This window comes from Phascolarctos cinereus, unplaced genomic scaffold (assembly GCF_003287225.1).
Source record: "Phascolarctos cinereus isolate Bilbo 61053 unplaced genomic scaffold, phaCin_HiC Scaffold_726;HRSCAF=1367, whole genome shotgun sequence".
Taxonomy (NCBI): Eukaryota; Metazoa; Chordata; class Mammalia; order Diprotodontia; family Phascolarctidae; genus Phascolarctos; species Phascolarctos cinereus.
The window spans coordinates 65,489,991-65,507,932 of record NW_027556098.1 but is presented as its reverse complement, the minus strand read 5'-3'; the positions used below and the strand labels follow the sequence as shown (position 1 = coordinate 65,507,932).

The window sequence follows — 17,942 nt, the reverse complement described above, 5'->3', positions numbered from 1 at the left end:
TACAAAAAAAGAGGCAAACAGCCCATGCCCTCAAAGAGCTCAAATCTGATGGAGGAGACAACAAGCAAACAAATGTGTACAATATATATATGAATCCTGATGTGTTATATGACAATATAGACTAGAAGAGCCACTGGACCAGAATGAATCCACAAGGACAAATCCATGATCAAAGTAACACAATCTTAAAAGCAATGAGAGATCATTTTATAAGATATTTAAGGGAGAGGATACCAAAAATCAATCAACAAACACGTACAAAGCACCTGCTATTTGCCAGGCATTGTGCTAAGTACTGGGGATACAAAAAGAGGCAAAAGATAGCTTCTGCCTCCAAGGAGAATGAAATCTAATTTGGGAAATAATATGCAAACAAATATATACATAAAAATTATAAAAAGAATAAATAGGAAATAATTGAGAGGAAAGGCATTAGAATCAAGAAGGGCTGAGAAAGGCTTCTTTCAGAAGATGAGATTTGGCTGGGATTGAAGGAATGGAAGGAAGGGAAGAGATAAAGGTGAGGAGGGAAAGCATTTCAAGAATGGGGGACAGCTAGAGAAAATGCCCAGAGCCACAACATGGAACAGGGTGGCCACAGAGCAGCAAGGAAGTCAATGCCAAAAGTGAAAGCGTATATGGCAGGAAGTAAATTCTAAGAACACTAGAAAAGTAGATTATGAAGGATTTTTAAACACCGAACAGAAGATTTTGTATTAGATCATGGAAGTTATAGGGAGCCACCAGAGTTTAGGGTGGAGGGCGGTTAGGGGCAATGAGATGGAGAGACCTGTGCTTTAGGAAAATCACTTTGTTGGTTGAACGGAGGATGGATTGGAGAGAGGCAGGCAAATCATTCACCAGCAGGCTATTACAATAGCAAAGTGTGAGGTAATGAGGCCCTGCACTAAAGTGATGATAGTATCAGAGGAGAAAAAGGTGTGTGTTTAAGAGATGTTGCAAAGGTGAAATCAATAGGCCTTAAAAACAGATTGGATATAAGAGATGAGTGATAGCGAGAAATTAAGGCTTAAACCTAGATTGCAAGCCTAGGGGATTTGATGGATGGTGGTGCCCTCAATAATAGTAATAGGGAAGTCAGGGGTAGGGTTAGGAGAAAAGATGAGTTCAGTTTTGCACTTGTTGAGATTAGGATATTTGAAACTGGACATCCAGTTTGAGATATCAGAAAAGCAATTAGAGATGAGAGATTGGAGGTCAGCAGATAGAAAAGTTAGGGTAAGAGAGATAAATTTAAGAAACATCAGCATTGAGATAGTAATTAAAGCCATGGGAGCTGATGAAATCACCAAATGAAGTAGTATAAAGGCAGTAGAGAAGAGTAGAGTTTCCCTTCGGGAAACCTAAGATTAGAGGGCTTGATGTGAATGATGATCCAGCAAATGAAACTAAGAAGGAGCAATCAGATAGGAGGAGAACCAGGAGGCAGTAATGTCCCAAAATCTGGAGAAAAGAGAGTATCAAGGAAAAGAGAAGGATTGATAGTGTCAAAGGCTGCAGAGAGGTCAAGAAGACTGAGAATTAAGAAAAGACTATTGGATTTGGAAATTAAGACACCATTGGTAACTTTGGAGAAAACAGTTTTGGTGGATGATGACATTGGAAGCCTCACTGTGGAGAGTTAAAGAGGGAATAAGAAGAAAGAAAGTGGAGACATCTATTGTAGATGGGTTTCTCAAGGAATTTAGCCACAAGAGGAAGAAGAGATGAGGATAGTAGTTACCTGGGATGGAAGGATCAAGTAAGGGTTTTTTGAGGATGAGGGAGACATTGGCATGTTTATAAGCAATAAGGAAAGAGCCTGTAGACAGGGAGAGATTGATTGGGGCAGCAGTTTGTTAGAGGTGACTAAATAGAATGAGATCACTTGTGCAGATAGAGGGGTTTGCCATGGTAAGGAGTAAAGGGTCCCTCTTTGTGTGAGACAAGGGTGAAGATGGAAATAATAGCAGAAGGCATCTGAGTGATATAAGATAATGAAGAGAGAAAAAAATGGTGCTCATGACAAAGTCTAAATTTTCTTCTGTAAAATATGAAACAGAGTTCTCAGCTGATAGAATGGGGGAGAGGAGACTATAGAAGGTTTGAGGAGAGATGAAAGGTTTGGAAATGCTGTTGTGGAGAGTTGGATAGTAAGTTGATAAGGGTAAGGGAGGAATAGAAGGATTGCCCAGGAGCCATGAAGGACCAGTTGAGGTTGTATAACATAAATTTGTAGTGGACTTGGTCAGAACAGTTGTACAATTTCTCCACCTTCATTCAGCAGTACATATGTAGAAGGTAAAACAGTTGATGGTGAGAGTGATCCAAGGCTAAGATTTGGTAAGGCACAAATGACGATACCATAAGGAGGCTATGGAATAAAAAGAAGATGACAGTGTGGAGTTGAATTGGTTCATCAAGGTTTCAAGACGGGGAAAAGAGGAGAGAGTGCCTAATGGAAGGGTGATGGCCTGGAAGAGAACTGAAGGACTGAGGGATTGAACATCATGGTATGGACAAAGAATAGGGTTTGGTTAGGGAAGGCACAGAGAGAGAGAGATGGAAAGCCAATATATTATGGTCAGATAAGAGAATTTTGTAATTTGTTAAACATGAAGGCATTCATGGGTGATGGAAACATCAAGGATATGACCATCTTTGTAAACAGCTGAGATGAAATGGAGGAGTAAGTTATAGGAAGTGAGTAGACTGAGGAATTAAATGATTAGGGTGTTTGAGGAAGAGACAATATATATCTTGAAATACCCTAGTATTAGGGCAGAAGTTGGGAAGAAGAGAAAAATTATGAGCCAAGTATTGAACTCATAGAAGAAGGAAGGGGAGTGCCCTGGAGGTCTTTAGAGAGCATCTACCAGGATTTTGATTTGAGTGGTAGATATGGATACTATGAACCTCAAAAGATAAGTTTCTGAGTGATGGAGATAGGGGAAGAACCTAGAAGTGGCAACGGGGAGCAATAGTTTTCCAACTCTCTTGACTCAACCAATGAACCAAAATTATCAGTGATCTATAGAGGAACACCAAGAGAATGATGAATGTCAGTTCTCTGGTTTGATGAACAACTGCATCAATCAGTGTATGCCTTAGATAGACATGACAAATGGAAAATGATTTAGATCATAACTGAACAGGAGAAAAGGAGAGGTCTGGATTCCCTTTGGGAAACTGCACTATGCTTTTACTGATACCACATTTCTCTCTGAAGCAATGACCCATCTTTTTAACACCAATATGCTTTTAGTGAGGTTTTTTGGCAACAAGTCTTGGAACACTCCACTATCCAAAGAAATAAAGCTTAAAATCACCTAAAGGGTTACATGCGGTGGGCATAGGCAGACTGTCACACATTATAAACAAGGAATTACACTGGGGAAGTGGTATAAACATGTAATTTAGAAAAGAAGATGAGCTGGTCAAATGGCAAGGAATGCACACAGATAATACGTGTGTTCTATTTGTATCCTTACAGTGTCAAGAGAACCTAATGAGCTCTGACTCAAGTCTTACGTTGGAAACTTGTTGAAGGGAGGAAGGGACAGAGACAAAGAATCACACAGAATGAGCAGGCATGGGGATCAAATGAAAGTATATATGAGAAGTATTTGCAAACCTTAAAGTGCCATATAAATGCTAGTTATTACGGGTTGCTATCTGCACTGTTGGAGACAATCCAACTTTGATGAGATAACACTTCCACTGGAGTTTGGGGGGTTTTGTTGTTGGCTTCAATAATTTTTCAGTTGTGTCTAATTCTACATGACCCCATTTGGGGTTTTCTTGGCAAAGATACTGGAGCGGTTTGCCATTTCCTTCTCCAGCTCATTTTACAGATGAGGAAACTGAGGCAAATAGGGTTAAGTGACTTACCTACGGTAACAGAACTAATAAGTGTCGAAGGACAGATTTGAACTCAGGAAGATGAGTCTTCTTGACTTCAGCCCTCTGTCCACTGTGCCACCTAGCTGTCCCAAGAAAGGCATAGCTTCTAGGAATAAGAAGGTTAGTCCCTCTGTGATTCACCCTGCTAAGACCACCTCTAGAATATTGGGTTCACTTCTGAGTGCCATAGTTTAAGAAGAAAATTGATAAACCAGAGAGCATCCAGAGGACAGTGATCAGGACTGTGAGGTCTTTACATTCATGTCATAGAAAAATCAGTTGAAAAACCTAGAGATAGTCAACCTGGAGAAGAGAATCTCAAGGGGTGATTATAACTAGCCAAGTATTTGAAAGGCTGTTATCTGGGAAAGAGATTAGACTTATTAGAGATAAGACTACCTGGCCCCAGAGTGCAGAACCAGGAGCACTAGGTGAGAGCTGAAAAGAGGTGAGTTTAGGTTTGATATATAAGAAAATCTTCTTAATAATTAGACATTAGATATATATCCAAAAGTTAAGCTTTCTCAGGAGACAGCAGGTTTCCTCTCAGAAATTTTCAACCACTTGTCAGATATGTTACAAAGGGGGATGACTTTTCAAATATGGGGATTGGACTCTATGGCTGCTAAGTTCCCACCAAATTCTAAAATTCTGTGATCTTTAATTTAAAGAAACATTCAAAAGTAACCATTAAAGCATGTTTAGGTATCTAGAATCATACTACAAACTGCCTCTCTCTCCAACATCCAAAACTCCAGGAATCTGAAAGGAACTGGTAGCATCTCTAAACTCAGGCCCTCCTGAACATGCCACTTCCATGGCTACTCTCTCCAATTCACTTTAATCCAGTAACCCTTGCCAATAACCCTTGATATGATGTAATAAATGAAAATGATGTAATAAAGAAAATGTTTAGCAAGTTTCTACCAAGTGTAAGCAATTAACTGCATAATATTGGGTTAAATAACGTGAAAAAGCGAATTAGACAGGCATGGTTATTGCCCTCTGGAAACATGAAAGCTATAACAAACAAATGATGCAGTCAGAAATGAAAAGAACTGATAAAAAATGAAATAAAGATTGAACAAATTCAATTTAGCAAACACAGATTAAATACTGTCTATGGGCAAAGTCTTTTGTGAGGCAATATAAAGCAGTGGACAGAGCAGACCTCAGAGTGAAGAAGATCTGGAATCAATTCCCACTTCTTATGTATACTGGCTGTGTGATACTGGTCAAATCATTCAACCTCTTATTCCTCTGGGTAATTCTCTAAGACTCTAATAGTTGCTGATATGCATTGGTATAGAGAGTTCCCTCATCAGGAGGTTCTCTACACTGAAGACATCACAGGTCTAGGGGGAAATAAATGAGAGAGACAGAGACAGATAGACACAGAGCAATAGTAAAAGAACAGACAGACAGAGAAAGAGCCATTACTTCAAACAGAGTCACATGTCATACTCAATCATTCTTACAAGGAATGGCAAAATAATGCTGAGCCATTACAATTGTTTTTTTTTCTGAATATATGTACCAACTGACCTTTGCAATTAAACTGTCTTCAACAGTTAAGTTTACCAAATACATATAATCATGTGATACATAGGATCACATAATTTTAGAGTTAGAAGGGATCTCAGAGACCATCTAGCCTAATCAATAAACAAAAGGAACTCCCACTATACCACAACTATGAAATAGTCATCCAGCTTCTGGTAGAGGATCTCCAAGAAGAAGGAACCTACCACCTCTCTCCTTGGTGGCATCCCACTCCACATTTGGAAAATGTAGATTTTTAGAAAGTTATTTTTTCCTGGAATCAACCATAAATTTGTCTCTTTACTAATTCCACTCATTGACCTTAGTTCTGTCTTCTGGAACTAAACAAAACAAATCTAATGCCTCTTTTTACATGACAGCATTTTCAAATACGTGAATACAGAAATCACATATCTCATAAGTCTTCTGTTTTTTCAGGCTAAACCAATCTTCATGCAACATGAAGGCTTTTCCCTAGCTTGATTACCCTCCCCTGGATTCTGTCTCCCTTATCAATTTTCTTCTTTAACTATGGTACCCAGAATTGAACACGATACTACTGATGAGTTCTGAACAAGGGAGGGTACAGATACACTCTCACTTCCTTAGTCTTCAAAGTTATGCCTCTCTTAATGTAGGCCAAGATGGCATTGGCTTTTTTTGGCTGCCACATTACATTTCTGACTTAAATATTGAGTTTTCAATTTTATCTAAAAATCCTAGATCTTATGCAGACAAACTGCTTTTCTCACTAAACCTCCATTATTCTGTATTTCCAAGGCTTATTTTTCGACCTGGGTTTAAAATGCTGTTTTTCCCTCCTGAATCTTATATTTTCAGTGTCATGATTTTTTTTCTATCCTGATTCTTTCATCTGTACCTTCCAATTTAACAATCAAATATTTACTCTCAAACTTGTACTGATACTAATTAAGATTGATGTACAGTTGCAGATGAAACCATTCTAGACTGTGCACCATAACCAAAAGGGTTTAGGACCATGTCTTTTTAAACTTTGTGTCTCCTACAGTACCTAGCATAATGCATTGCATATAATAAATGGTCAAAAACTATTTCTGAAAAGGCAAAATAACTACTACTTCAAGAAAAGTCATATTAATATAGGGCAAAATGCTATTCTAAAGTCATTAAGAAAGTTACTGTATCAACATTTAAATTTATTGGTAAAAAATTTTTTTTCAAAAGTTTCAAATTTTCTTTAACAATGTCATTCTGGTAAAAAGAAATACCTTCATGGTCTTTAAATTCCAATGTAAAATCTTTATAGTTTGATAAATCAAATTCCACTCGGGCACGTGTTGTACCATTGTTATTTAGTAAAAATGGAATAACCTTTGTAGAGCCAACATAAACACCTTGGAAGTTTATTAAACTCTGTAATTTAAAAATAAAATAAAACAAAAAGTCAAAAGTAGGAAATACAGAAACAAAGTTAACAGCTCACACAAGCTTAAAATTATATTATCACACATTTCAATAATATTATATGCTCAAAAGTATAACTGCCAAAAAAAGAGGGTTTGTTAGGACCCATGTAATGGAGGAGGATTACTCAAAGAATGCTTCATTATATAAATTCCAATCTGCTCATTTTAAAGAGACAAATTGTAATGACACCATTTTTCATTAATATTGTTTATTATACAGCAAATTTTTAAAAGGATGTTACTAATGTACAATTACCCTACATCTATTGTAGAGTAATAAACAAAAAAGTAACATGATGAAAGCAGTGGTAGGAACATAAAACTGTCAACAATTCACAGTGAATATTGTAGGAGTGGAAAACGGAGAAAGGAAGACCAGCTAGAAAGCTACTACAGTAAGCTAGGGAAGAAATGGTAAGATCTTAGACCTATGGTGGTGGCAGTGGGGTAGAATCAAGGGACAATGTAGATGGTGACAGAAAAGATTTTTCAAACATCTGGGCTGTTCTTTCCACTCAACAAGTAATGATAATCATGAAAAATCATGGAGATCTATAAATCACAGTATGAGTATCAATGATTACATTGTTGAAATATATGTGATAAACTCACGCAACTAACTGATCATGAACCACTTTGTAGAGTGAACAAGGTGCTACAGACTTAGGATAAGCCCTTGTGATAAACCGATAATAAATGGCATGTATCTAGCTGTAAGATGTAAACATGAACAAAATCAAAGGTTTTAATAAAAAAATGCATAACTGAAAATGATCACTTAATTCTGATTTTTAGATAGCACATTCCCTACTCCCACCCTGAAAAAAAGAAAATCAAAATAAGAAAGCTTTATATTCTTGGGGAGGGTGGCAAAACAAATGGGGTTGATGACTTCATCAGTCTCCAAACAAACAAAGGTGGTCTTTAATCTCCTAGACCTAAATACCACCTCCAAATTCTTCACTTCTGAGGTAGAAGCAACACCTGCCATCTAGGCTGAACTAGTTTTAGGAATTCAAACCATCCCTAGCATTTAATTGGCTCAAGGGACTAAGGGGTGGGCAATTCCCATAGTTTCCTGGTGAGCTAAGTACAAAAGTCAGGCAAGGGTGGATCTCCCTTGGTTATTGTTAGCCAACATGGACAGCACAAAGTCAGGAAAACTGCACTCAAGTAAATAAATGATTTATCCTTACTGAGTATCCTTTCCATGATCTGGCTAAGTAAACTTATTTTTGTTAACTTAATTAGATGGTCTTCAAGTGCCTCATTTCACTCCAATTCTAAAACTGAAATGTCAGATCATCCCAAATCAGGCCTTGCCTACATTTGGCATAGCTGGCAATATTGGATCAGAATGAATTCTTTGAAGTGGAGGAAGGGCAGCGTGGAGGAAGGTGAGCCTATATGGTCCCAGTGCTTCTTGAGGTGCTGGCCACTTTCTCTAAAGCATTCCCTCTTGCCCCAAGGAGAATAGAAAGTAAACTGTGGGGGTGTGTAGCAACTAGAGATAAATGTGAATGGGTTCAGTATCTTTAATATCCACACCCTAAAGTTGACAAATGTTTGTCAAATTTGCCTAATTTTTGTATTTGAAGATGATTGTGACTTCCAGGATCACCAGCTATACTAGGCTAGGCCCTCCCTAAACACAGGAATTTAGGAGTTCTATAACAATTGCGCTAAAGGAATTGCTTGAGGCTTTTTATATGTCATTTAATGATAACAATAGCTAACATTTTGTAACACTTACTATGTGCCAGGCACTGTGTGAAGCATTTACAATTATTTTCTCATCTGATCCTCATCACAACCCCAGCAGGCAGGTACTACTATCTCCATTTTACAGATGAAGAAACAAAGGCAAACAGAGGAGAAGTGACTTTCCCAGGATCACACAGCTAGCTAGTGAGTGTCTGAGGCTGGATTTGAACTTGGGTCTTCCCAACTGAAGGCCAGGCACTCTCTCTATTGCATCACCTAGTTGCCATAAAGAGCTGTGTCATGTGGATTTTGCTAGACACTTTTATCAGGCACCAGAGGAGACACTTGAAAGGACAGTGAATGGCTCCAATCCCTAGGTGTCCACACACCTTTCTGGAATTTGAGATACAAACAAATCTCCCAGCCAATTCACTGGACTGGGGTAAAGGAGAGAGAGCATCAGTTGAAAAGGAGACATAGCAACCTTTCTTGTTCCTGTGAACTGTAATTCTCTTTCTGTGACTTCCAATGAGGGGTGGGTAGGCTTTTACCCCCCTCCCCCAGTGTAGTCCTCACAATAGCAGGAAAACAGTATCCATGGAAGGATTCAGCCTAGCATAAGGAAGCCATGCTCAGCCCCCACATAGGGATAAACCACTCAGGCCCTAGTAGTGACATCACTCAGCCTTGGCATAACTGGGCAGCACTCAGGCCCCATCAATGACAGTGCCATGGCAGAATTCAGTTCAGCATGGAGTAGTGCTTGATCCTGGCATCAAAACAGCCCTCAGACTCCACCAGTGGCAGTGCCCATGGTAGAACTTCACTCAGCATAAGGGGGCAGTGCTCAGCACTGACACAAGCGAAGAAGAGTGCTGGGGCCCTGGCACAGAGGAAGCAGTTTCTTTTTAATCACAGAATGATGGCAGAGAGTCATTTCTAAGACCTGTCATAAGGAATCAGTAACTGATACCCACAGAGGGCAGGGGATGGTAGGTGGGAGGGGGCCAAGTAGCAAGTGATGAAGTAGGAAACAGGCAGTGGAATAGGAAGTGGAATAGGACCTAATCGGGGGAGCACTGGCATGAAGAGTGGCAAAGATGACCCTGACTCATGAGGAGGAGCAGTGTCTGGGCCAAAAGTGTCATCATCTATGCTGTGGCCATGATGTTACCAGTGCTGTTCCTATTCATTATCCATACTTTACATTGGAATACTGACTGCAAATGGCAAAGATTTGGCATCATCTGCCACTTGGGCCAGATTTGTTATGACTTAAGGCTCAATACATTTGAAGTGGGGAAGCAAAGCCTGATGTCTGATCTTCAGTCTTCTTAATATTCTGCTATTCTGTCATACCTTCAGAAGGTATCACATATTACTAGCTGTCTCTTTGCTATCTTTCTGCTTTTTTGTTTTTATAGTATTGTCCATGCCAGACTCATGCCTCCAATATTAAAAGCTGTTCAGTAATGTCCCTAAGGCCATTTAAGTGGTGAAAGGTCTTTTAGAAGACCTTGAGGATCTAGTCACCAAGGTATGAGATATGGTAGAAGCAACATCTGCCATACAGGCTAGACTAGTTTTAGGAACTGAAACCATGTTTAGGATTGAATTGGTTGGTTCAGGAGACTAAGGTTCAGGCCAGTGATGTAGTGTTCTGGTGGCCTTAGGTACAAAAGCCAGGCAAGGATGCTTTTCTCTCAGGCTGAGCCAGTGTGCCACCATGACCAACACGATGGCAGGGAAGCTACACTCACTAAAATCAATGCTAAATCCTTACTGAGTATCTTTTCCATGCTATGGGTAAGTCAGTCCCCCTTTGGTTAACTGTTAGATGATCTATAATTGTCTTGTTTTGTTCCATTTCCAAACCTAAAGCATGAGAACAACCTGAAACTGACCTGGGCTAAGTCCTATACCAAATGGCTAGTCAAGATCATAAACAATGAGGTTCTAGAACAGTGACTAGCCTATAGCCTATTACAGTGGACCCTTAATATGCGTTTGTTGGATTAAATAAAGCTGCCTTCCTAGCACTGAAGTAATGCTCAAATCTACAGGGTTCTGCTATAGCTGGCTATGTGGGAATTTGTCATTAAATCTATCAATAAACATTTATGAACCATCTACTCTGTGCCAGAGACTGTGCTAGGCACTGGGAACATAGATAGTGAGATAGAAAGTGAGATAGCCTCTGCCCTCAAGGAGCTTACATTCTACTAAAGTAAAGAGCCTGTGCACAGATAAGTAAATATAGGATACATACAAAATAAATGCACAATGATTTGGGGGACAGGGGACTAACTAGGAGAATAAGGAAAAGTCTTCTTGAAGTAGGCAGCCCTTGAACTGAGCCCTGAAAAGAGCTGGGAGTTCCAATACGTACAAGTGAGGAAGAATATTCTAGGGAAGGTAGGAGAACAAGCATTTATTAAGCACCTATTGTGTTCCAGGAACTGTGCTAAACACTTTATAAATAGCATCTCATGAAGAACAGATTGTCTAAATGCAGAGAAATGAGAGAGAAATGATCATGTCCAGGGAAAAGTACTAGTAGGTGGCACCAGTTTGACTACAAGGAAAGTGTATGATAGAAGGTCAAGCATAATCAACATAGTAAGACAAGCTGAAGTCAGATTGTGAAGAGCTTTTAAATGCTAAATCTTATTATCAAAGGAGCCATTGAAGCTTCTTGAGTAGGGGAATTAAATGATCAGAACAGTACTTTACCAATGTAGCAGCTGTGATAAGGATAGATAAGAGAAGAAAGAGGCTGTATTCAATGAAAATAATTATGAGAACATTGCAACAGTCGAGGAAAAATAATCAAAGCTGGACTGGCATGTGGTATGAGTAGAAAGAAAGAGACAGATTTGAGGGATGTTGAAAAAAGATGCAATCAACAAGACTTGGCAAATTATAGCATATAGGGAGTGGATGAGTGACAGTGAAGAGCGGAAAGGATGATTCCTAGGTTACAGGACATGATGGTGCCCTAAACAGAAAAGTAGGGAAGATAATAGAAGAAGTACAATTAGGGAGAAATATAATGAGTTCTGTTTTGAATATATTGAGTTTGAGATACCTATCTACCTGGAACAAGCAGATAAAAATGTCTGTCAGATTGTTGGAGATATTGAACTGGAGCTCAGGCAGAAAGTATAACAGCACAATATTAAAGCAGTCATGTTTTAATAAGATAAAGTGGAGGGGTGGTGTTCCTAGCAGAGAGAACAGAACAAACACTTAAAGGATTCTTTGAGGCACAGAATTAAACAAGTATCTATGGCAATCAATTGGCCATCAATATGGCTATTAGAAACTGAGTGATATTGCAGTGGACATGGGAGTGGGGAGTGGCAAAGACTTGGAAGAAGACTTGCAAATATTAATCTCTTCAGCCAATGCCTACCACATGTCCACCAACAGTCTGCAAGTATTACTAAAGCAGTATCTTAATATGAACAATGATACTATATTCTAGAACTAAAATATGAGGTAAAAGAAATAAAAGTTGACTTCTAAAGCAAGGATAAATGAAAAATAATACTCTAAGAAAATAAATATACCAACAATTAGCATACTCACGAGGCTGATAACTACATCAGCAATTTCTATAGAGCCACCAATTCTAAGGTCTAATTCATTTCCATGGCGTATTATTACCTAATTTTTAAGAAAAAGTGAAATATCATAAGAATGTGATACCATATAATCGAGGTTGTCTTAAAAAAAAAAGTTATAATGTCTAATATGAAAGAATTCAGGGTACCAGAGTACCTTGTAAATTTGTCTAATTCATTCTCATATTTTCCTTTGAATTGTTGCTACTTATAATTCATGCCCATGGCAGGGAGCCATAGTCATAGTCAGCTAGCATTTATTAGGCATCTAGTAAGTGCCAGACATCTATTCACAAATCAGACAAATCAGAAGGAATTGAAGAACAGAAAATGTAATGTTCCTATAAACACACGGACACTATCCAAAATTAAAATAACTAAGGGCTTGTGGAACTACTCCATCCATTTCATTTGCTTCCTTGATAAACTTCACATTAAAAAAATTATTCAATGTTTTCTTCAAAATAAAACCAAATAAAATATGCAATTTATCATTTTTCTTCCTACTGAAAGAAAACCAATATAATAACGATTTCTTAAAAGTGTTGCATGTTGAGTCTAGTCAAGTCAACCAGCATTTTGTAAGCATTTAATAGGTGCCAGATACTGTGCTAAGTGCTGGTGATAACAAAGAAAGCTAAAAACAGTCTTTCCTTTAAAAATGCCTCTTTTAGAAAGAATAGAATAAATGGGAGGGCAGGATAGGATTAAGGGAAATAGAGTTAGTTTTTCACAACTTGTCTACTATGGAAGTGTTTTGCATAACTGCACATGTATAACCTACATTGAGTTGTTTGCCTTTTCAATGAGGGTAGATGGGGAGTGAGGAAGAGAGAAAATTTGAAACCTAAAGTTTTAAAAACATATGCTTAAAAAAATGTTTTCACATGCTACTGGGAAATAAGAAATACAGGAGATGGGGTATAGAAATCTATCCTTCCCTACAGGAAAATAGAAGGGGAAGGGGATAAGAGAAGGGGGGAGAGATAGAAGAGACGATAGACTAGGGGAAGGGATATTCAGAATGCATGCCATCTTGGGGTAGAGGGAGGGGTGAGAAGGGGCAAAAATTTGGAACTCAAAAACTTGTGGAAGTGAATGTTGAAAACTAAAAATAAATAAATTTAAATTTTAAAACAAACAAACAAACAAACAAATAAATAAATAAATAGATAGATAGATAGATAGATAAAGACCATGCCTCAAACCCCCCCAAAATAAAATAAAAATAAAAATAAAAATGCCTCTTTTAGCTCTTCTGAATATGAAAATTTTCAGAGCAAAAAGTCAGAGGCACATAAAAAGCATTTCCCAAATTACCAAAAGATCATAGATCTAGAATTGAAGTGGCCTCAGAAGCCAATCTCCTCATTTTGCCAAATACTCCTTCTCTACAGCACTGTCAGCCATAACAGTAAAAGCTCAGGGCTAGGAATACAGATGCAGATCTATGGAAAGTGACCCAACATGAATGTTTCTTCATTCATTCAACCTAATCAATTTTATAAGCAAAAAAGGAAATCTAGTTTATTGGAATTATTAAGAAACAGAATGTTGTGACTAAATATTTTTCTGATTGAGAGAAAGAATTTCTCTCTTGTATTAAGAGCTAATTATTGAATCAGGACCGCGGTTTCTCTCCTTTTCTACTTCCTCATCCAGAAATCAACCAGTGTGCAAAATCTTTCTCAAAGACTTACTCAGGAAAAGAAATTGTAAGTTTAGGCTAATGGGTGGATTCCTGCTTGTTGTGTTTACTCAGAGAAGTCTGGGAAAATGTGGATTCTCTCTTTTGTCAGGCAGGTGACATTAATAAGTCTCTTTAACCAAGATTTGGGTTCTCAGTGACATGTACCTCAAGACTCTCACTGGAATATAATCCATCTCTCATTATAATATTCATTCTCTAATTAATTGTTAACCAATCAGAGTTGATTGCCATCCTTAGGAACACCCACTCCTCCGAGAGCATATAAACTGTGAGGCCACCACTAGGGGTCTTTTACAGTCGAATGTGCAAATGATCTCTTTTATTAATAACATGGTAGCCTTATTAATAAAATACTAAATTACCCAGAAACAATGTTTCTCAAACTTTTTAGATGTCACATGACCAGCTGAATTACCATGCAACAAGACCAAACAAGGCTTTTTATTTATTAAACTACAACCCCACACTTAAGTTAAATTTGATCTTTGTCTGATGAGTCTGAAAGGCAGCATGACATACTAGAAAGAGAAGGTGTCTGAAGAGTTGGACCTGAGCCTGATTCACTAGCTTTACAAACACTGGCTATGTAACCATGGACAAGGAAGTCACCCCACCTCTCCCACATTCACTTCCCTCTGGAAAAATGGAGATTATTATACTTTTACTATCTACTTAATGAGTTTGTTGTGAAGAAAATACTTGGTAAAACTCTAAGCACTATTTCATTTGCAGTTCTTAATAGTGTCATGAAATGGTCAGAATCATCACTATGATTTTTCTGTAGATGTTAAAAGCATCAAGTTAGCAGGCTTTGAACTAACTTGACAATATGCATTGAAAGTGGATTGTTTCAATGAAACTGGTAGCAGCTTGTTTGTCATTTGTCTCAGAAAAACACAATATATTTTAAAAAATAGTTACTTGACCTTTTTAATTATTTAGATTCAAATGATTTCCAGTTTAAGCTACATAATAATATTAATTATTATGGAAAGTTGAAGGATACAATTAAGTCAGTCTTTCCTACAGATAGATTAGTCAATCTACTGGTTTAAATTTTTAAAATTCTATTGCTGATTATCATGTTAAAGGTTAGCAATATACTATAACCTTTCACAATTTAATAAAATCAGAATCTGTCATGTTAGAATGTTTAATTAATCTGTTTAATGTACACTTTAAGGGATTTTTTAAAGTCAACGTAATTTCATTTCCTTTATATAATTATATAATTCCCAGAACATAAGGCAATAGAATATTTCATGTGATCTATAAAATGCATTAGACATTAATGTCATACAGATGTTCCCTGCAATTCAATCAGTCATTAAACTATTTAGAATTAACACAAAAGAATTAGGTACTTCACAGAAGAAAGGTCCCTACATCCAAATTTTGTCTTTCTTTGTATCTTCTGAACTCAGCACAATATCTGGAACATAGTAACCACTTAATAAATGCCTGTTGACTGGCTGATTGATTTCAATAATTTTCCTATGGCATCTCTTCAGTACCACTAAAACTCCATAACACAGTCAGCAGTTGATAGGGAAGGGGGGGGGGCTAGAACATTGCAAGGGAAATAAAAAATAACAAATTTTTGTTGTTGATAAAAAGTGAACCAGCAGTGGCTTCTTCCATGAGAAAAGTTTTCAGATAGAGTAGAAAATGTTTCAGCTGCACCAGACAAAAAAAAAAAGGTTATATTAAAGATCTATAATCAGCATTCTGCTGCTTCCAACAGGCTGAAGGAAGCCTATACTCTTATCTAGGGAAGTCTAAAAGCCCCTTCTCACTTCTCATCCCTTCCTTCTTGTCTATCTCCCCTCTAGTTCCCCTGAGTTAAGTTTACAAAACTACTAATCCTGAGCATAGACAGCAAACAACTGTGGTAAATGTCACTTAACTACAATTTCCTCTGAATGTTACTTGCAGTTGCTATGGCTAAGCTTCACAATTTGGGGAGATCACCAGTCAACATTATTTAATATTATTCTGTTGCAATTCTTAAAGCTGCTCTCCAATACCACAAATACTGAAATCAAAACCCCCAAATTCAGCAAAACCATTTTTTCCAAAATAATTAAAAATACATCCTATGATTCTATAATAATATTTAAATGCCACAAATACAAATTCCCATACCTTTGCTTTGGTATCAAATCTCTCTGAAAAATATGGTGTACAGGCGATATGGAGCGGAGTTAAACCCCCTACAGGTATTATGCCATGAGATGGAGTGATCTTAATGAAAGGCAGAAGCTCTTGGTCACAAATCTGAAAGTGGAAATTTGTGAAAATGTTAACTCATCCCTTCAAGTCACTTTTGGGAGAGTATTCCAAACTATTATTTATTGGACTACATGAGCCAAGAAAAGCTAACTTACATCACAATTTTTCACCGGCAACCTGCTAAATCTGAATTCTAGTTCTGGTAGAGGAATCTTTGGTTAAGAAACATCAATAGTAGTATTTTTAATTCAAAGGAAAACACAGTATATGCATTTGGAAAAGGATATTCAAATTTTACTAGAATTAAAAGGGGCAGGCTTCTAATACACTATTATTTGACAGATGACAAGAACAGAGTACCAGTTTGATATTTGTATTTGCAGAAAGTTAATGGAAAGAATACTGGACCTAAGGCAGAAAACTGGACTAGAATTTCTGAAGATAAATATCTGGAATAACTTATATAACTGTCCAACAATCCATTTTGGACAGAGTAATTTAAAGAGAAATTAACAAAACTTGGAAGAGAAACTGAAGATTGGAGATTTTAAAAGACATCCTGGCAACATACATAAGCATCATTCTCCAAATGAGTGTAAAAAGGTGCACAGAGGATTTTAATTTTGAATGTTATTTACAAGACAAAGATCAAACATAGAAATTTAAGGTATACACTCACCTCTTCACAAATATCTTAGCAGTAATTCAATGAAAGAACAAAAGAAAGATTTTTTTGTTTCACTTTCATAAAAATATTATGAAATACTATAAAAATCATCATGAATACACTATGTTTTCAGACATTATCAATCAATAATCATATTTTATGTATTTTACCTACTCACAAATTTATTTTACCCTACATCTAATTGTGTTAAGTAGAGGAGAAAATTATTGTTACATTTTCCCCTTTTACATTTTTTTTTCTTTTATTGATTCAAAAATTGTGATTGTAAAGGAAAGCTAATCTAAGGATTAAAGAATATCAATAGAGTTTTACAGCTAGAAGCAAAATGATTTTGAGTAAGATTATAGCAACAATCCCTTATTTAATACATTTTTAAAAATATTTACTCTAAGTCATTTCTCCAATTAGAGAACAAAATAGAGCTAGGGAAGGTACTTTGATCAGCCCAGCATTCATCGGCTTCCCACTGATTAGAATAGGAAGAAAGGCAACTTTCCACCCAGCCCCTCTCTACCTCAGTCCTAAAGCTCCCTTTCTTTTTTCCTTTTGTTTTTCTCCCACTCACCTGAACTGAGGTTGCAGGAATGGCCACCTTCAGTTTGGCTAGGTAAGAAGTAGTTTGTGTAACAATTACTATATTGCTACCCACCAGGTAGGGAAGTAAATCAAATGAGGCCAAAATCATTGCCCAGGGCTTCTTCCCTTGATACAAAGAAGACTGAGCCCAAAACTTACATGCAAACAATACTTTTCAATCATTTTTTTTTTAGCGAAACCTCTCTCTTACCGATGTTATATATTATGTAAATGTGAATATATACATATATGCAAATACTTATTAAGTGCCTGGTGTGTGCCCGGGCACCATATGAGGAACTGGGAATACAAAGAGGAAACAATTAAACTTCTCTCTGCCTTAAAGGAGACTAAAACATATTAGAGGATATTGCACATTCATAGAAAGTTAAATAGACTATATAAGAAGTAATTGGGATGGGGAGAGAAAGAAGGAAGGTGTTCAACAGCTGGAAGAGTATAACAGGAATCATTTCATTTGAGCTTTGAAGGAAGATGAGGATTCTATGAGG

The 17,942-nt window shown here is 37.2% G+C and overlaps 1 protein-coding gene across 1 annotated transcript in view; it reads right to left on the bottom strand.

Moving 5' to 3' along the window:
• The window catches only part of CFAP47 (cilia and flagella associated protein 47), an 890,592-nt gene that overhangs the window by 770,529 nt on the left and 102,121 nt on the right, over positions 1-17,942 (bottom strand). The window contains 3 exon segments of the mRNA XM_078146130.1: positions 6,696-6,840; positions 12,189-12,266; positions 16,080-16,211. Of these exon segments, the coding sequence (XP_078002256.1) occupies positions 6,696-6,840; positions 12,189-12,266; positions 16,080-16,211 (355 nt within the window).